Below are 19,643 nucleotides of genomic sequence, written 5' to 3'. Positions count from 1 at the left end.
CACTGAGGCTACTAGTAGATCTAATCTGCGCATGCGCAGTAATTAAATGATTACATTTACTATAAAATGTATAATTAAAATGTTTATAGATAAAAGTCAGTCATTATTAATATACATCTAATTTAAAAAACTAAAGCCATTTTTAACCTATAGGCAAGCAACCAGAGGTTAGGATGAATAGAACACTGACTATTACTGTTGTCTACTACTGTTACATGAGTTATATAGAACAATAAATACGGTACACCAAGTTGTATAGAACATTATATATGCTCTGTTTGAGGTGTAAATACGCTCCAAGAGAGTAAAAAAATACTCCATTACGTTTTGTTCGAGTACTTTATGCATTAAAGAAACTACAAAATGTAAAAGCAGTATTTATTTTCTCATCACAGCAGGTCAAAGATTCCTGCCGCTGACGTTACCGATTGTGAAATTATGAATGTACAACCAAAGAACCAGTCCAACCCAAATGAAAATAAGCAGTGCAAAACTCATCATTCTAGAATACGCGTAGGTGCCAACTTTATATCTACAATGCCACATTTTTGTTCATTGTGACTCAAAAGAAAAGTGGTTTCTTAACATTGGTCATAATTACACTTATTTACAACAAAGATTACAGTATTGCACACGACAATCGCTTGCAAGCACACACATCATTGCTCGTGTATGCACAATCAACAATGGAACACACTTCATCGCTCTTACAAACCAAAATAAAAGCACGGACGTTAATTTAAAAGAAATATGAACATCATCTCTGAGGCCTTCTGCTGGTACCTGCCCAGACGCTTTTTGGGATCCCCTGCCGCCATTTTGAGGTCTAAAACAACCTTCAAAAGGGGCATTTAGCCGCTTGTCTATTTTGGACCCAAGCAGCATGGCAGGTAAACGTAGTAGTAGCAGTAGTACTAGTTGTAATTGTGGTACTTGAGGTCAGTAAGTGGCATTAGTGGGCTCCCTCTGCGAGCTGAATAGGATGTCCGCCTTGGAGCTGAGCACATAGGTGAGCAGGAGGGAGGTGATCAGCACACCCACGCCCACACCCAGAGTCACCATCTAATCAGTGGAAACAGGAGTTGGTTTGCCATGCAGAAAGAAAAAATGTTGCAAACACAAAATATGATAGTGGTATCGGGCACTCAACAGAATATAGACGTCAATATCAGACGTGTTTCTACCTCCAGCTCGGGACTGGCCACCAGGAAAACACGACCCTTGATTGTCTTCCAGCGGGACTCTGTCCAGGTGGAGTACTCCGTGGAGGTGTACTCCACCTGTGCGTTGGGGTCCAAGGCGGGCGACAGCGCCGTGGAGAGGTGCACCGTAGAGCGGACACAGTAGCCATCCCTCTTGGTGGCGTTGGGCAACATTGCGCCTTGAACCCACATGTACGTGTACATCTGATGAGAAGAGCCATGCTCGGTCATTTCTTTTTGAGGGGAGCGGCCCGTCGCTATGACGACCACTCACATGTTTGCTCTCGGTATCGCGCTCTTCCATCCGCTGGCTTTGGCAGTTCTGCTGCGTGATGTTGACCACGCTGCCAGTCAGGTTGGCCAGCAGGTGCTGCACCAGGTACGTGGGCTCACTGGCTTGCTGCAACACCCCCACGTAGAAGTTTGTGGCCGTGTCCTCTGCAGAAGGCAACGCAAACACAGTTTCATCGCACCCCACATCCTCCAATGGATAATTTCCTCCAATTGGGAGTTCAACAACAGAGAGAAAAGTCCCATGCAGGAAAGTTGACACCACTCACTCAGGTGGCCTGCTAAGTCAGCGGGAACTATCTGCTGCAGCCAGCTGTTATTTGACTGGATGAGGAATGAGTAAAGCATTTGAGACACCTAAGGAAAAGGAAAACATGGATGTTGCCAAAATAGAACTTATTTGCAGTAGAAGCAAAATACAAGTGAAGGAAACACTCATTACTATTTGGGCATCAGCGTTGATTCTGCTCAGTTGTGACTGATCTCCTCCCGCCTGCTTGAACAAAGCGCGGGCGACCACGGTGGCCACCTCGGCCAGAGCCTGAAAAATGCACCCAAATTTGAACTCCAACCATATCATATGGTGGGTGACAAATGGAGATTTTCTGAGGGCTGTGACAGACCTTGGCCGTGTCTGTGACAAATTGCAGCTGCTCCTCTTGGGTCATGTTCTGGGGGTATGACACGCGTAGGTATTCGGCGTTATCGTACATGCTCTCATAGAACCTGTGCAGGAGACATACGGTCCAGTTTACGGAGAGTACCATTAGTGGAAATAAGTTTAAAATTGAGAACACAAGACATCACATGACTTCTTTCCATTCACACAAGGTTCCTCCAGACACTTTTCACCTGTTGCTGAAAGACAACTCGTGGTCCACTATGACCACGCCGGGGATGGGCCGCAGTCGCAAGAATCGCTGGAAGGACGAGGGTGGCAGCGGCTGCGACGCGTTGGGCTCGCTCGCCGAGACGTTTGAAGCCGTCACGGCCGACTGGATGTTCTCCACCAGCGTCTTCACCTGCAACACAAACAGATCATTCAGTCCGTGTTACGGGATGTGTCGAGCCTGCTGGAATGAAGATTGACAAACCTCCTCGTCTACGCTGGTGTTCCTGCGTGAGACGGGATCAGAGTGGACCCACAGTCGGGATTCGGCACGCAGGCCCACCTAAATGCAGCACGTTCAAATTACCACTGGTGGGAAATTTAATTCATACCCCTACAGTGTCTTGGGTAACACAACACGTCACCGCAGAATAACCAGAAACGACAACGGCCGACGTCGGGGCCGATGTGTGCGTTCCAACGCACCTGTCCGACCTCCAGCACAGAGTGAACGTTCTCCAAGTCCACCGCAAATTGCTTGTTCACCATGTCGTACACCATCCTGGAACTGCCGATGTAATCAAAGGTTTCCTGCGGGCGGGTCAATAAAGATTGGTTGTTGATTTGAAGTCAGACAAGATTTCAAATAAGAAGGTAAGTAATAACGGACGGACGGACCCCCTGGAAGAAGGCGTAGAGGATGGTGCGGTTGGGCGGCACCTCTTGGGTGATGTTGCGCAAAGCGTGCGCAGCCGCCAGCAAGGTGACGAAGCCCGAGGCGGCGCTCTGTGCTCCGGGAGTAACGTCGAAGAAGAACGATCGGCTGTCCAGCTGGGTGAAATTGGTAATGCCATCAGTTTTTCTATTTAATTTTCAAAACAGTGGCGATTATGTATGTTTTTTTTCAAATCAACATTTTTTTTAATAAAATAATAATAAAAGACGGATATTTATTTTGTTGAACAAGGATGTTCACAACGAAATTAGGCCTTCTTCATGCTTCAGTTAAAACACTGATTTGGTCATAAATGCTTTTTATTCTGTGTCTAGAACTATTTTATTTGAATCCAAATCTAACAATAAAAAGTTTTCTTCATCATAAACACTTTTTTTTTATAGGCATTGAATAGTTTTACCCCAAGAAAACAATCAATCTCTCGTTGTATTTCTTGTTTTTATATCCAAATGAACGAGTTGAAGTAACTCACCCGAGCGGCTGCGATAACGATGCTCTCTGACATCTTGTGTCCTTTGGCCGTATTGTTGAGCGCTTTGGTGGTGGCCCAAACGTTGAAGTCGCCCAGTGGGTCACAAACTTTCTCTGCATGGAGACAAAGCGTTACGGGACAGTTCATCTGCGATAAACAAAAATTGGAACTGGGGCCAAATGACCTGGTGTGATGCTGAAGTTGATGTCATTCCTTCTCATGCAGGTGGCGGTGTTGGTGACGGCCGACATGTGCGAGAAGAGCTGCATGGCACACAGCGGGTACTTGGGGGCGGTGCCGTTCACCACGCGGTTATGATCGAGGTAGCACTGCCAGGGACCAAGTCAACAAAGGTCAAACTGGTTCTTGGCTCAACTGACCGTTGCGCCGCACTACCTGTCGGATGAGGCGCGTCTCATTGTCATCCTTCATGGAGAAGATGGGGAAGTCAAACTCCTCATAGGACAGGCCGTTGCCCAGAGGATTCCACACCATGGCGCTACAGTGAGCCAAAGCCGGGCCGTAGCTTTCCGAATACACGCCTGACAACAACAACATTTGTTACATACTGTGGCTTTAAATTGTTTTCATTGTGTTTCAAACAAATAGGGATTGAGACAAGGACAACAGAAAAACAAACCAAATTTGGAGATGTGTGCTTTTCATTGAACGGTATTTTGTTTCAATGAATACATTGCTTTCTTTTTCGGATAAAACATTACAAACATTGGAAATACTTGTTTTCTTTGGACAGCATTCAAAAGCGTCAAAATTAGTCATGAGGAAAAGAAAGGCACCCGTGTTTTCATTGGGACACGTGTTGTGCGGAGAGAAGCCCTCTGCTGGGTTCGTGTTTGGCGCCACAACAGCGACGCCCGCCACCCTATTGGAGCCATTGTTTAGCCTCATCATGATGGACCTGATCAGCATCGAGAAAACATGACAGGGGACACATCGGGGGCAAATTAGCGTGTTCATCGTATTTGTTACAAATCATCAAGTGTGACGTTAAACAACCCTGTGAATGTCTACTTCTACTAGGTCCTACATGGATCAGAGGTGGAAGTACCTGGTGAAGAGCTGGTGTTCCAGGATAACCATGTAAGGAGGATTGAGACCTGTCCGCAGCACAAAATCCAAGTTTTCCTCCGACTCCAAGACATGGAGCACCCCGACATCCCCGGACAATGAGGCTGGTGGAGGACGAATTCATGTATTAACACACCAGCGGAATAGGATTATCAAATCAAATGGCCACTTGACTTACACTGGCAACCAATCTGATGCGTGGCGTTGAGGAGCCGCACACACGGGACGGTGTAGTTAAGGTGCACGTAAATCTTCTTCTCTACTGCAGTACAGCCAACACCTAGAAGAAGAAGAAGAACACTCTAATTGGAGCACAATACCTTAATAGTACAGTGATTAAACGCCCACGTCTTGAAGGGGAAACGTATCAGAAACCTGACATGAATTGTGAAAATCAGAAATTGCCTACAGAAGCCACAATATCATATTATGGCAAATCTCTGTATATGTCATCTTAAACAACCATTGCTTTTCAAGTTCAATGTGCAGGGAATGAATTTTTATTGCAGCAATTTTGGTTCTTCTTTTTCCCTCCTTTTGTACGTTTAATATGACTGTCATATTGAAAGCACTGTATACTTTTATGGCGATGCGAGTATGTTTTACGTCCCTAGCGAAAAAAGTTGAATTACCACTGTCCTCGCCCTACTTCAAGGCAAGACAAAAGAGGTTGGGATTATTTTTACGACGAATCGATCAGGGAGTGCGAAACTATTCGACTTTACAAATATTGTGTGTTTAAGGCCAAATTGCGATCAATCACATGGGATATCATTTGAGGCTGCGACTGAGCTCCAGGCGAGTGGAAATCACGAGTACCGTAGTCACGCTCAAACTCAGCCGCCCTTTGTACGTTTAATCCAGATTATTCACAAACACACTTTTAATGTTGTGTTACTTAAAATTCATGTCGACTAGCGGACTAACGACCATTGGATTGCTAACATACAAATAAACCTGAATTTTAGACACAAGCTAATTTTAATGAGAAATCGGCTCGGTACTAGCCTAGCATAAAGCTAGCCAACTCACAAAAGAAGTCGGAACAAGCTAACCGTTTTGTCTCGGAAACACACCAGCAGCGCACAAAAACACTCCTGTACGCCAAATTAAAGATGTCCCGCTGCAAACTTACCGATAAAACAGATAGAAAGCAGAAAAATAACAGTCCATTTGCTCGACAGTGAAGCCATCTTCCTGGTTTGAAAGAAGACCAACACAACAGGAAATTGCGACAGGACGTCGTCCGGGTTCTTTCCGGTTTACCCCCAAAAACGCTTTAGTTCTACACCGCAAAAAACATCGCCCTTTTTGTTAGATTTTTAGTACAGACAAAATAGAACTATATTTCATTAAAAAAATAAATAAAAAAATACAACGGTTTTTATAAAGTGCAGTTACTGTAGTATTTGTAATTGATAAATCAGTGAAAAGAACCCCTCCCTTCTCCATTCTATTCTGGAGCAAAACGTGCTTTTTTTCCACTCTGAAAACACTTTTTTTTTTGCATTGGTTGGGTTATATAATTCTTGATCCTTCAGCTTTTGACGAAAGCATGTTGGAGATTTTAAGACACAGGAATTGCTTTAAATTGTAGGGGGGAAAACTGAGCAAGGTTTTGAGTGTCATTGGTCACTTTTATTCTCCATGTCATTCATAAACACATGGCATGTGTTTTATTTCCTTCTTCCGCATTTTTACATCGTGGATTTTTTCTTAAATTGAACCTAAGAAAGCCTAAAAGCAAAAGAGTTTTCTTGCAGGATAGATGGAATGATTACATTGCGATGTTAGCATGCATTGTAGAATATTCATGTTAACATATTTTATTTGATGACATTTCCTTCCGTCTTAACGGAACTGGAGTGGACTCACGCGCAGACCAATCACATCTTTGCCGATCTCAGTCACCTGAAAAGTAAAAGTTCAGATGAGTGTGACGCTCAGGGCTATCCAATTGTGCTGTCTGCTTATACGTATTTCACCTTACCTGAGTAACCCTGCACACCTGGCCCTTGTACGAGGGGCAGTAGCAGGCCCCCGACAACGGGCACTTCTCCACGGGACGTCCGCGGTACAGCGGGACATAGGAGGCGGCGCACAGGTCGAAGGGATTGTGCGGGTCGTAGTTCAGCTGGTGGGCATCTGTAAGGTTCTTCTCGCATGCTGCCATTATCTTGCGAGTCTAAGTTGGTCAAGAAAATGTTAACAGGTCATGAAGGGAAACTGAAGAATGGCATTTTTTAGAAAACTACGTGTTAAAGGTGGAATGACTCCATGGAAATTTGACAGCTGACCTGCTGTGCCACATCAGGCTTGGGGCCGAGCTCGAGGAGGCGACGCGCAAAGCCGGTGGCCGTCTTGAAGTTGCGCAGCTTGAAGAAGAGGTTGAGAGCAGTGCGCAACACCAGCACCATGTGGACGGGCTGAAGATTGCAGTGGGTGAAGTAGGCGGCCATCTGTGGCGGACAATAAACGTGTTACCAGGAGAACAAAACAAACAGAAACAGACAAAATGATGATTCAAGCCTGACCTCACAGAGTCTCTTCTGCTGCTCCAGTGTGTCTTTGGGCAGCTTCTTTCGCTCTGTCTCCATGGTCAGACCCACAATGTACTCCTTGCAAATGGTGATCAACTGTTGAGCCTACGACAGTGGTAAAAATGACAAATCAACACACAATACGTACATGTTCAGTGTTTTCCGTCGATGCGAAAGTTCATTGTAGAAACTATACGTACATCCATCCATGGCCCGATTGCAAGCTCACCTCGGCAATCTCCTGCTTGTTATCGACAACCAGCAGCGGCACCGACAGCAGGATGGCTCGGAAGCGCTCCACGGCCTCCTCGAAGCGGCCAGAAGTGGTCATCTGGTAGCACTGCTGCAGTCGGGCGATGAGGTCAGCCAGGCGGAGGCCCACGGCCGGCAGCCCCTGCTTAGCTCCGCAGTCCTTCCAGTTCCTCTGGGGATTGCCCCGCAGGCAGGGAAGAGAGGGCAGAGCCAGGTAGCAAGTGCGGCCCCTGGACAGAGTCTGCATGAAGAGCGACTTGTACGGGCCGAAGTTGACGACTCCGACTTGGTCGTGGAGCAACTGTGGAGGGAAGCAACAATGTTTGCAATCACGTTTCCCTCGCACACAAACGGTTACATTTCCCTGGCAAATGGCAACTTACTCTCATGGCCGTCTCAAAGGAGCCTGCGAGAATGTGGTCCACTGGCAGCTGCGAGTTGTTGCACCACATCTGCGTGGGACTCGTTCCCTTGGTGGGCGGCACAAAGAAGCCGTCCTCCGTCGATCCGCCTGCGCCGGCAGGCAAGTCCTAATGACGTCGCACAGAATGTTCTTAGCAAGGTTTCTTTTCAATTTCACATGCACCAGGCGTGGTAAGAGAATGGCACACAGGCCGCATATGGTGAATTTTCCTACCAGCTCTGGTGGAAGGTCCAGGTCCTCTTCCACTTCCCAGCCTCCTCCATCCTCTTTGGCACCGCCCTCTTCGCCAAAGCCATCCTGGGCATCCATGAACCCATCTGAGGGAACACATTTTATTTGGACACGTCAACTGGCGTAGCAGCGGCTTTATACTATAGGGTTCTAACGGACAAGTTAAAGTGAAGACATTTTAAATTCATTGCATGCAAAGGTTGAATTTCTGACCATGTCAAAATATTGGTACCAGTTGAGAATCTTAGTTTCATTTTGCAACGCTTACCCTCATCAAGCTGAAGCTCAGCATCGTCTCCCCAGCCCTCTGCTCCGGAGGCCTCCATGTCCAGGTCGGCGGCCATCTGACCCGCTTTCCCTTCAAAAACATACCAACGTTAAGTGGCTGAATAACTTGTGCCACATTTTGTGTTTACCCTTTGCTGCGATGGCTCCCTCAAAGAAGCCCTTGGAGACGGTGAGCAGGGGCCAGTTGGTGTCCAGAGGATTGATGGGTGGCGGTGGCTGCAGAAGCTGGGCATTGGGATCCACCTCAGGTAACTACAAGTGACAGAAAAAAATCAATCAATCTTACTTCAAATGGCGGTACAACGGTGTTGTGTCAACTGAAAGTTAAACTCTTACAGTATCCTTCTCCGGATCAAACGTCTCTTTGAGGGCCTCAGCTTCTTCATCCAGTCCGTGCGTGGCAGCAGTCAGGTAAGCCAGAGACTCTACCAAAAAAAACAAGACACGAATTCAACATGGCAAATTTATCATTTAAGATGTGTTTCCACAGGAGCTTGGCACTTCATCAGCGCCAAAAGAAGCAGGTAAGGATTTGTTTTTTTTGTTTCCTGGTTATGAAGTCAAAATATGTGTCGCTGCTTAACTCACTCTGGCCACAATTCTTCAAGATGCGGACTCTCTCGCTGACATCTCCCAAGTAGAGTGCTGCCTGGTAGTGGCCGCTCATGTCCTTCCTAATCTCAGCTAACAAAAAAGAGCACACGCATTTTAGCGGCTGTCGAAGGTCATCATAGCAACAGAGAAGCTCTCGTCGGTCCCTCACCGATTTTCATCATCTTGCGTAGCTTGGCCAGGTTGCCGGTGATGAGGTAGAGGAAGGTGAGCTTGTCAAAGTTCTTGGTCCTCTGGTAGCACATCTCCACTACCTGGTGGTGGCCCTGTAGCAGCGCCGACTCCCCCAGACGCTCCCAGCAGCTGCGCTCATCCAGCGCCTTGGCCGCCTCCAGCGCCACCTTCAGCGAGAAAAAAGCGAGACAATCAACTTGCTGCTTTTAGCAAACTGCAACTACGATCCTTACTTCGATATTGCCGCACTCCAGAGCGAGGCTGAAGCGAGTTTTCTCGTCTTTGACAAAGTGCAGCGCCACCTCGGGGTAGCCCTTCTTCTGCAGGTAAGCAATGATGGACTGACCCACCAACTTGGCATTACGGACCATGTGAAGAACCTGAAAGGGTCCACAACATGCAGTATCACTCAATAACACTGCCACGACAGTGGCTTTGTCCCGACAGTGCTTCCGTCAAGTCCCGCCATCGCTCGTCACCTCGTCGTATTTGCGATTGACGAGGGCCAATTTGAAGCGGTACTCGGTGGGGTCGATGGTGAGGACACGCGGTCGGCACTCCCTGTCCAGGCAGTACACGCTGTTGCCTCGCACGCGGGTCACGTAGATGGGCAGGTCTAGGGTCCTGATGATGCCGTGATCCCTAGACGGAGAGATGCGTGTCAAAGTGTGCTACTGATGACAAATCATTGGATTAAATAAATGTGGTGGAGCTTTACACAAATACATAATGGAGCAGCTGCTTATTTGGAGTTGGTATGCGATGAAGCGCAATCTAATAGCTCGGGACCAATGGGCATCACTTGAATGTGGATGTGCGCAGCGCATACCCTGAGGTGAGGGCGTATTTGATGTGGTTGGAGGTGGTGTAAATGAAGACGCCGCTCTCGTCCCAGGCGCCGCTCTTCACTCTGATGTTCTCGTGAATGTTGCAGAGGCTCTCCAGCTTGCGGTTGCAGATCATAATGGCTGAAAAGCGAGCAGGCGGGGCAAGCGTTTAGCCTCCGGTCATCCCCGCACAATGTTTGACGACGGCTAGGCTTCTTTTACCGTGCTTGGCCAGCAGCGCCACGTGGCTGGTGTCGGCGCTCCACACCACATACTTGACCTTGGCGATCTTGACGGTGGCCAACGAGCGCTTCTGCTGCACGTCAAACAGCGTCACGCCATCGGCGTCGCGCAGCAGCAGCGATCCGGTGCCAGCGTAGAAGATCTCTTCGCAGCTCGGCACTTGGACTTTCTTCACGATCTCGTTCTTCAGATTTTTGATCAGCAGCTGCGTAAGACAAAATGTGGATGGGAAGATTAGGCGGGAGAGGTGAGTGAGCCACAATTTTTCGATACTGAAATGAATGGTGATTTCGGACTTACAGAGTGCATGCGGTCCAGGACAGCAAATCTGTTTCTTGCCACCCACACAGCTGTTAGGCCAGAGGACCTCTTTCCTTCAGGGGCTGAGAAGGACAAAACTATCATGAATTACACTGTTATCATTTGAGACGAGAGACTGCACTGGACGGTTTCTTTACCATCTGGGTTCTGAGAGTCGCTCTCTTTGGGAATGGAATACAGGTCGTACGTGCTGTTTTCCAAGTTGGTGGCTCTCTGAAAGATGACAACGAGAGACAGTCAGCATACTGCCTCCTTTCACCAAACAGAGTCAGAAATGAATCATCAGAGTTGGTGCCACCACAACTATTGACACAGATGTCTTTTGACATCGTTGTCTGACAGCCTTAAAACAACTCAGATGAGTTCTACCACAGCAAACTAGTTCCGGCTCAATTGCTGCACCGTTGAACACGACACAGAGCCAGCGGAGTAACTATCCCTGTCCGCAAAAGCAGGGCAGCAGTGTCAAGTTGACACTTCTCTCGTCATCCAAGCTTTTCTGAGATAAGCTACGTCTCCCTTTTTTTTAAGGAATCTTAACCGGCGCTAATACTCACGGTGCAAAGGAGCACAGCGTTCTCGGCAGGGTTGTAGGACATGCTGAACACCGGAAACTTTGAGCCACTGCGACAAGAAAACAGCGTCACTCAACTGAAGCTAGAAGCTGCGCCGCTTCACATCAGCTACCTGCGCAGCTGCATGACGGCAGTGTCCTTGCTGCTGTTGAAGTCCAGCTGGCGCAGGAACCGCTCCTTGACGTAGTACAGCATGTTGTTGTGGACGGCGTACGCCGGGCGCTCGCGCTCCAGTTTGAACACGATCATGCCGCTGTCGTGGCCTGGAGGAAAATGACCAACGTAAACATACTCGGCCCAAATGTTGGCAAGGTGAATGCTCCTATGCTGTATTAAATTACGGCACTGCGATATAGAAGGGCAACACAATACTACACACCCGCGGCAAAGAGGTTGAGGTTGGGGTGCGCGCCCAACACCCAGAAGCGGTCGTGGTCCCGGCGGAAAGTCTGCACGCCTGTCCTCTTGGACATGTCCCACACCCGGATGCTCTTGTCCTCAGAGTTGGACAGAATAAGTTCCTGACGTGGGTGGAATACGGCGCAGGAGACATTGTTGTAGTGGCCGCGGCACGTGTCAAGCTCCCACGCCTTGGACTCTGAAAGAGGAAGCAGAGCCGTTACGCTACCCAGCAATAGTTTGATGTAACTTTGTAGACCGGACAAAGAAAATCCAGACCATTCATCCTCCAGATCTTGACCTGCCTGTCGTCCGCCCCCGACACAATGAGAGGCATGCTGGGATGGAAGGTGGCCCAATTAACGCCTCGGTCGTGACCCTGGGCAAGAGCGACAGCAATCAGCTCAAGTCAGAGTGGTGGTCAAACACTGCAGCATTTAAATCAGTTGACAGGTTTTACCGACGAAAGTACATCTTTTATTCCTGTGAGGATCGGGGCGGAGCTTAGATGTGACTACTTTTTGACCTCATAGTCTTAAAAAAAAAAAAGAAAACGGAGTGAAGACAGTAACACCGTGGATGTGAAATTTATTTTCGCTGTCAGTACTGTTGGTTTGGCACCATCTTGTTTTACGGTCAGCTTCAAAAAGCCACCAGTTAAATCAAATGCTTTCAAGAAAACTATGACACGTCTCGCTCTACGCGACCCCTCCTTTCACCTCAAGCACGTGCTTGACGACTGCATCTGAGGCGCCGAACAGGTCGACGCCGGAGATGCCGCGGACTTCTGTCTCCACGGCGCCGGGCGACAAGTTCTTCTTCCTCAAACCTGCAACCGACATTCAGAGTCGCGGGTGCGACGGCAGGTCCCGCGTAGGCAAACAAGATTGTTTGGGATAAAAGAAAACAGTCAATACAAAATGCAAAAAATCAAAAGGCAACAAGAAGCAGAGGCTAAGTTCAAATGACTGCTGGACCAGCGGACACACACTCAGGACGGAAACAACACAAACATGTGCTCTCCTGCGCACAGCGTTGGATTGGGTTAGCGAGGGAAAACAAAATGACTGGGTTGGACGGCTGGCAAAGCGTGTGTTGATGATGCTTCCCGCCTGAACAAAACAATGCGGTGAGCGCCTGGTTCAGCAGTGAGAAGAGGTGAACAGAAGATGGGATGGAACTAGGAACCCGTGTACAAGTGGGGATGTTTCCAGGGAGGGCAGTGGGTAGGTAAGAGGGCACATAGGGAGGGATGGATGGAGGAAGGGTGTGGGTGTTGGTGGTTGGCGCTGTAAAGACGTGCTCTGATGGGGCTTCGGATGTGAACATTGTAATGTTATTTTACTTGAATTACAAATTAGCATGAAGCAGTTCACAATAATAAGAGAAAATAAACTTTGCGTTAGCTCAGTGTAAATGTCATGCAGGACATATGCTAAAAGACCTCAAATGTCAGTTTTGAGGAATTGTTAGAAAAGTCCTGGATGCTGTGCATTTGCCATTGAGTAGTTTTATAGGCATCAAACAGTATTCGATCATGTGAGTACAAGTGGACAGTAGGGCAATGCCAATGCAAAAATAGGGCTAAACAGAGGAATGACATGAGGGAGGGAGGGAAGAAGGGAGGAGGAGATTGTTTAGTTCCAAAAACACAAGCAGACAGCAAAGACATCAGGAAGCATGCAAAGGCACGCAAACACTTCCCGGCTCACAAGGTATGATTGCAATTCACATGAAGAGCAATACATCCTTAGAGGAAGGAGGGAGGCGTTTGCGCATTCAGCCCACAGAGTTTGTCCTATACACGTCGCAGAGAAAGAGGATGGCTTGGGGTGTGAGTTTTACATCCCATTTCAGACTCTCTCTCATCTAATAGGAAGTGAACACGTCTATTGGATTGCTAGGTGTGTCTGTACTGCCTGACTCACTGGACCCTGGCACTACTTTTTTGAGTCATTCTGAATAACCGAACGGCACATTCGAACAATGACTTTGCAGACGGTCTAAGTAAAAATTTCCAAAAAACATTTCAGTCCCCTCCAGTCAAATTGTACAGACTCCTCGATGCATAATTATCTTCATTAAAAAAAAAATCAAGCATGGTGTGTTCACTTCCTAGAGCCACTCTACACGCCCCACCTTCACCCAGCCTGCTATCCTGCACTGTTCCCTAAAAGCCCTCACCGGAGATATCCCACACTCGCACAGTCTGATCCAGGCTGGCTGACACCACCAGGTCCTCTGAGGGGTGGAACTGGGCGCACATGACATAGTGGTTGTGGCCAGTCAGCACACTGTGGAAGCGAAGAGCGACACTGAGAAATGACATGACATTTGAGCACTATTGATCCTTATCAGATCGATTATTCAGTTTACCAGACACAAGTCCTAGACTGCCAGTTCCAAATGCGAATGGTTTGGTCATCTGAGGCACTCAGAATCCAGGGGTACTCCTAGAAAAGGAGTAAATGAATGGCTATGTAGCGGCAGTATTTTCCATGTTGCAGTGATAAACACTAGAGAGGTTGTTGGGGTGTTTCAGGCTACTTTCCAGCATGTTTTGTTTTTATGTATTCATGTTTTTCTTTCATTGTTGTAAAGCGCTTTGAGCTGCATTTCTTGTATGAAAGGTGCTATACAAATAAAATTTATTATTATTATTATTACCAACTATTTGTGCAACAGATAGATAGATAGATAGATAGATAGATAGATAGATAGATAGATAGATAGATAGATAGATAGATAGATACATTTTGTAGCCCTAAAGAAGTTTGGCAAAGGCTGTTGTCAGAACTCTGTCGATGGAGAATCCACTCACATGATGGAAGAATGTAGTCCTGATGTAGTCCAGGTGTCCGAGCAGGGTGAAGAGGCAGCGTCGCAGCTTGTAGTTCCACACCTTGTTGAATACACAAAATATTTGAAAGACATGTAAAAAAAAAAAAAAAAAAAAAAACCATGACCTCAATGGATTTGTACAGAGACAATAGAGTTTCTAACTATAGATAAAACAAACACAGAAACATTACCTTGATTTTGTAATCATCTCCTCCAGACACAAACAGGGGCTGTTGTTTGTGAAAATCAATTCCTCGAACAGGACCTGTCGGACAACATATGCAAGTCGTACCAAAATATAGTGAAGTGCACAAAAGAATCTTGCCTTCAGGATAGTCTGAAATCTGAAAAGTGCTCTAATATTTCTCATTTAGCCCCTATCAGTAATCCATTCATTGGGCGTTGTCATCAGGGACAGTCAAAGATGATTGAGAGTTTGGACAAAAATCTTATTCAGCCATCGACAGCAGTTATTGCCATTTCTTAATACGAACTATTCTTACCATCATGCTCATCAAACTTGTCAATGAGCGTGCACATGCGATAGTCCCACAGCTGGATGACACCGTTGTGCAAACTAGCAAGAACCCAAGGCCTCTTGGGGTGGAAACTAAGGCCTGAAACGTAACAACAACAAAAAAGGATCAGTCGTTAATAATATTCAATCAAGTACAATAGGGAAGGAAAGGCAGACATCGTCTCGTTCTCAACGACAACTTAAACGTAGGGCAGCCATTAGCTTGTAGCTATCCCGACAGAAGATTTGCGTACTTAAAATTGCTTTTTAAAAAAAATGATGCTGACTGATTAGAACACAAGGCCAAATAAAATACACAGACAAAAAAAACCGTTTGACTGTTTACATTTAGAGACACCATACAATAACATTAATTCACCGGATAGCTTCCTTACATTAGCCTCAAAGTAGCGACAGCTGGCTAACACTTACCTTTAACACGGGCCGACTTGGTTTCAAATTTGGTCAACATGGTCAAGGAGAACCAGCCTGTGTGGCTCTTTAACTAGACTTAGAATACACTATTTCTCTACCCAATCGCAAAAAGTACAGATGTAATATCGGATGAGTTAAGCGGTTGTCGTCCGTTTGTAAGATGGATCTCTTCTTCCTGACACGTCTCCTGTTTTGTTTTCCGTGTTTGAGCAATAAAGTTTTGTCAAGATGTACGGATGACGCAAAAAGTTCCACGACGCTCCGGACTTGTCCATGGGACGCAAAATGTCACATTTCTGTCATCTTTAAAATTCATATCCACACCTCCAATAGCAACCTTTTAGGCACAATAAAAATATATATTTTTAAAACAGTATATTACTAGAATAAACCCAGAATTTTAGTGACTGGCCATCTATAAATGGATTAATACACATAACCCAAGTATATCTTGTTGATATCTTTCTTTTATTAAGTATACTGTATTTACAAAAAGGACAACACATAGCAGCAGCTATGTCGTTCCGCTGTAAACGGATGGCATGATGAAAGAAGCACTTTGCCACGAATTTCTCTCTGCATTGCTCACTGCCTCAATTGTACACAGCGGCGGGTTGTCCTGTGCTTTCTAGCCCCAATTCCATCGTTGCACACAGGGAAACATCTTTGTTTTAGACACACAAAGTGCTTTGGCCTTTTGTAAATGCACTCTTTGAAGTGGGAGCTTGTAAACCCCCCCTTCCACTCACGCAAACATCAATCTTCGCAATAAAACCACACTAAAACTCAAGGGAAGCACTTCAGCAAGGTAACCTTACAACACAATCATCATCAAATCAATCACTTCGGATGAATACCGGGATGACTGCGGGAAACGTTACAGCGACAAAACAATTATATCTATTTTTTTTAGGTAATTTTCAACATACAGTCCAGTGTTTTTGTGTTTCTGTAATACATGATGAGACCGCACTGATCCCAGTCAATCCTTCTGTTTGTGTGGAGAAGTCAAATTGACCCGTTTTAATCATCCCGTTATATTGCCGGTCAAACTGACCCGTACATATCTGGATTTATTTAATAAATTGCACCCTTTTTGTGCCTCTTGTTCAACTGCAGGCCAAACTGACCTGTAAAAATCATTTTCATCCCAGTTTGAGATTTTTTTGAAATTTGTTATAACTTTTTGAGTTGCCGGTACTTTAACTCTGTTATACTGTGGGTAAGATGGAGTCCCAAAACACAAGATTAGTCATTTTTAGAATTTTCTTACTTTTTACATTTTTTTCTCAATTTTGTTTTCAATTGCCATTCATAATGACCCCTACATTTATTTTAATTACTGTCCATTTTGAATTCCCTTCTTCTTTTAGTTACAATAACCCTCCTGTAAGTAGTTTAACAAACCTACTATAGTGCAAGTACATTGGACCTGCGATAAATGTACCTAATATTTATACCCATTTTTGCTTTAGTGTAACTCTCGTTTTACATTGTAGGTCAAATCGACCACAGTGAAATTTTATGTTTCATTTTAGTGAACAGTAATCTTAAAATTACAGCTATAAAGTTTCGAAAATTATTCAAAGTAGTATTATGGTATCAAATGCTGGTTTATGTATAATAAACATGGACAGTAAATGTTTGTACTGATTTAGAAATCTTTGAACTAAATATTGACAATAGAGTGAATGATCCTTGTTGAAACGTGATTTACCACAAATAATGCAGTAAGACGATTAGTAATGGAGTTCATTGTATTGAATAGGATTTTTTTTTTTTTTTAGTGGTACTTTTGGAATTAATGTCAAATTGACATAACAGGTGGGTTAAATAAAGATACACCAGAGAGGGTGTAATACCACCTTCCTGGAAAAGGGAATGCAGGTAAAAATTAAAGATCTGGGTGAAGAAAAAAAAAAAAAAAAAAAACAAATACAGAGATGTTTACATGTTTGAGCCGGTGACGGATTTCGCAACCTCTTCCACATTTGTCTGGGTGTTTGGGACGTGAGGGAGAGCGTCACAATGCCGCCACTAAACTCCTGGTGGGTGTGGTCCTCTCCGCAACTGGGTTCAAGCTGCCGCCTCCGCCTCACATAATGGAGCATTGCTCAGCCGCCCCGGCTCCACCAAGGCCCCCCGGGAGGGTGAGAGAGTCCAGGTCAAAGTTAAAGCCAGGAGGCTGGTGAGGGCAGAAGAACACACAAAATAAACAAAAACAATCAGATTAGTGGAAACCATGCGCAACATTAAAATGTGGGTTAGGGTTAGCGATTAAAAAGGGTTAAAAATGTTAAATGCGAGCATTTACACTATTTATTTTATTTTTTTTGCCAAATAACATTTAAAAAAAAAAAATGATCCAAGTCAAGCCTTAGGGGCAAATTGAACTACGTTTATAACGCTTCTTTCTTCCTCCTTCTCAATGGAAATTTTGAAAATTACAAAATGACTGAGATGTTCAACTTACCGCGTCTCCTGCAAGCTCTTTGGGTGGTTGTCCAAGGTCCTGGAGCTGTATCAAAACAAAGTGAAATAAGGACAATGATAGAACCCAAAGGAGCCCTTTGACCTGAGTCCTCTTTACCTTCTGCATGAGGTCCATGATGCCTTCAAAGACCTTGTCACCATTTTCCTCCTTCTCAAAGTGCTGACAGATTTCTCCCATGACCTTGGCCTGCTGCTCGTAGCGTTGAGCGTCCTCTGGGCTCAGACTGGATTTGTTGGCCTCCAACCACTCTGGATACTGAGGACGAGCGGGTTTGTCATGTCATCAAATGAACAGCGGTCGTGTGTTGAATATGCTGACAAAACCTTAGCGGTGATCTCCTTGAGGGACGGGTAGAGAACCTCCTTGGAGAGGAGATTCTGCATGATAGATTGCATGATGGGAAGGACGTTGGCGTCGTCCCCCGCGCCACCCCCTTCGCCGCCCTCGTCCAATCCCAAGCCTTCCAGGGCTTTGACCAAATCATCTCCGGCCAGGCCTGAAGACTGCGAGAATACAAACGTGTGGACATGGTGGAACCACTTATGTCACATTTGTATGACAACTAAATCATTCTGCCATGGAAAGTTAATATTCATCTACTGGAATTCCCACTTTCACCGCCCCCAACAAATAAACGACTAGTCCTTTCCGCTTGTGCATAGTGACATTCAGTTATGAGTAAAAGTCATTCCAAAGTCCACCTGCAAGTTATCGGTATTCTTGGCGAGGCCACGGAGAGTATCTTTGAGGCAGGAGGTGAATTCTTGCTGGGAAGCCGTGTCAGTCCCTGTGTGTGACAAATACACCGTTAAACCAGGAGGGTCCAAAACAATAGTCGGGCAAAAAGAATCAAAGGGAACATCCAAACTCGCCAACTTTGCCGGCGGCCTCCGAGAGTTTCTGAAAGTGCTGGAGCAGGTCGGGCTCCTCCTGGGCCAATTCCTTCATGGCTTTCTCCCACTCCTGCTGGGCCTGGGACGCCATGTCACCCTCAAAGAGCGTCTCGAAGAGCTTGCAATCCTCCAGCGGTGGCTATGGGGAAAAGAAATGTGCTTGTTGTTTTTCATGACAAAAACTTGTGATGCCAACCAACCTTATCTGCTCCATGGCTTGAGGAGGAAGGAGCTTTAGGTTCAGGAGGCGCCGGCTGCTTGTCAAAGTCATCGAGTGCACCTAAAAACCAAACAGAAGCCTTCGATCATTGTACTTGAAACAAAAAGAACAAATCCAAGCGATAGAGCGTGTTTAACACTTCAGGTAATCAATCCCCTTACAAAGTACATGACGACACTTTTAATTGCATTTGCAAGTAATGTGTTGGCTACAAGGGATCACTTTAATGTGTTGGCAACTCCACCGGAGAAAAGCGACGAACTAATAACTGACAGGAAGAGCACAAAGGCCCTAAAATGGCGGTTTTTGAGGCATGTATTGTTTAACAATTTCATGAAAACCGTACTGTCCAGCAACTCGTCCAGTTCAGCGTCGTGGTCGCAGTGCGACCCTGCAGCTCCAGACGCCATGACGGAGTCAGTGGACTTGATGACAGACAGAACGCTGCTGCGGCGGCGGCGGTGAGTCGCATAAAATGACGTCACAGAAACAAGCGTCGCCCCAGTTTGACGTCCGTCCGTACTTTCAAAAACAAGTTGAGCGCACTCTTGTGGTAAACAGAGGGAAATGCGTTATTTAAAAACTGGGCGAATTCCGAATGAAGTGAAATGAAATAAAATAACAATGGAAAAACATATTACAATGGAAACACTGTATAATATGATACAAATAACACAATCAAATAAAATACGGAAATACAATCAATAGAAATCAAATAAAAACATCTCAATACAATAA

At 45.8% G+C, this 19,643-nt stretch overlaps 3 protein-coding genes across 3 annotated transcripts; all 3 read right to left on the bottom strand.

Moving 5' to 3' along the window:
* Positions 1-325: 325 nt before the first annotated feature.
* ncstn (nicastrin) lies at positions 326-5,861 on the bottom strand. Its single transcript, XM_037276374.1, has 17 exons — positions 5,755-5,861; positions 4,798-4,899; positions 4,600-4,723; positions 4,328-4,449; positions 3,927-4,072; positions 3,715-3,859; positions 3,531-3,643; positions 3,001-3,153; positions 2,809-2,913; positions 2,588-2,665; positions 2,346-2,515; positions 2,117-2,219; positions 1,936-2,034; positions 1,763-1,850; positions 1,477-1,640; positions 1,185-1,406; positions 326-1,062 (listed from the first exon to the last, which is right to left on the bottom strand). The coding sequence occupies exons 1-17, from the start codon at positions 5,810-5,812 to the stop codon at positions 940-942; spliced, it is 2,115 nt and encodes a 704-aa protein (XP_037132269.1). The 5' UTR covers positions 5,813-5,861; the 3' UTR covers positions 326-939.
* A 423-nt stretch (positions 5,862-6,284) lies between these two features.
* Positions 6,285-15,503, bottom strand: copa (COPI coat complex subunit alpha). Its single transcript, XM_037275990.1, has 29 exons — positions 15,296-15,503; positions 14,850-14,963; positions 14,538-14,611; positions 14,327-14,407; positions 13,882-13,958; positions 13,690-13,799; positions 12,225-12,334; positions 11,785-11,884; positions 11,486-11,704; positions 11,219-11,369; positions 11,089-11,155; positions 10,669-10,744; positions 10,511-10,593; positions 10,190-10,415; positions 9,970-10,108; positions 9,620-9,782; positions 9,374-9,520; positions 9,118-9,307; positions 8,943-9,038; positions 8,691-8,779; positions 8,483-8,606; positions 8,335-8,424; positions 8,049-8,152; positions 7,795-7,941; positions 7,389-7,712; positions 7,154-7,264; positions 6,917-7,078; positions 6,610-6,804; positions 6,285-6,530 (listed from the first exon to the last, which is right to left on the bottom strand). The coding sequence occupies exons 1-29, from the start codon at positions 15,333-15,335 to the stop codon at positions 6,471-6,473; spliced, it is 3,669 nt and encodes a 1,222-aa protein (XP_037131885.1). The 5' UTR covers positions 15,336-15,503; the 3' UTR covers positions 6,285-6,470.
* A 244-nt stretch (positions 15,504-15,747) lies between these two features.
* pex19 (peroxisomal biogenesis factor 19) lies at positions 15,748-19,393 on the bottom strand. Its single transcript, XM_037276288.1, has 8 exons — positions 19,252-19,393; positions 18,886-18,965; positions 18,665-18,824; positions 18,494-18,579; positions 18,116-18,295; positions 17,889-18,047; positions 17,772-17,816; positions 15,748-17,483 (listed from the first exon to the last, which is right to left on the bottom strand). The coding sequence occupies exons 1-8, from the start codon at positions 19,313-19,315 to the stop codon at positions 17,394-17,396; spliced, it is 864 nt and encodes a 287-aa protein (XP_037132183.1). The 5' UTR covers positions 19,316-19,393; the 3' UTR covers positions 15,748-17,393.
* Positions 19,394-19,643: the final 250 nt, after the last annotated feature.

The sequence above is a fragment of the Syngnathus acus genome, chromosome 17, assembly GCF_901709675.1.
Source record: "Syngnathus acus chromosome 17, fSynAcu1.2, whole genome shotgun sequence".
In the NCBI taxonomy this organism is placed as follows: domain Eukaryota; kingdom Metazoa; phylum Chordata; class Actinopteri; order Syngnathiformes; family Syngnathidae; genus Syngnathus; species Syngnathus acus.
Note: the sequence above shows the minus strand (reverse complement) of the source record. Positions and strands in the feature narration are given on the sequence as shown.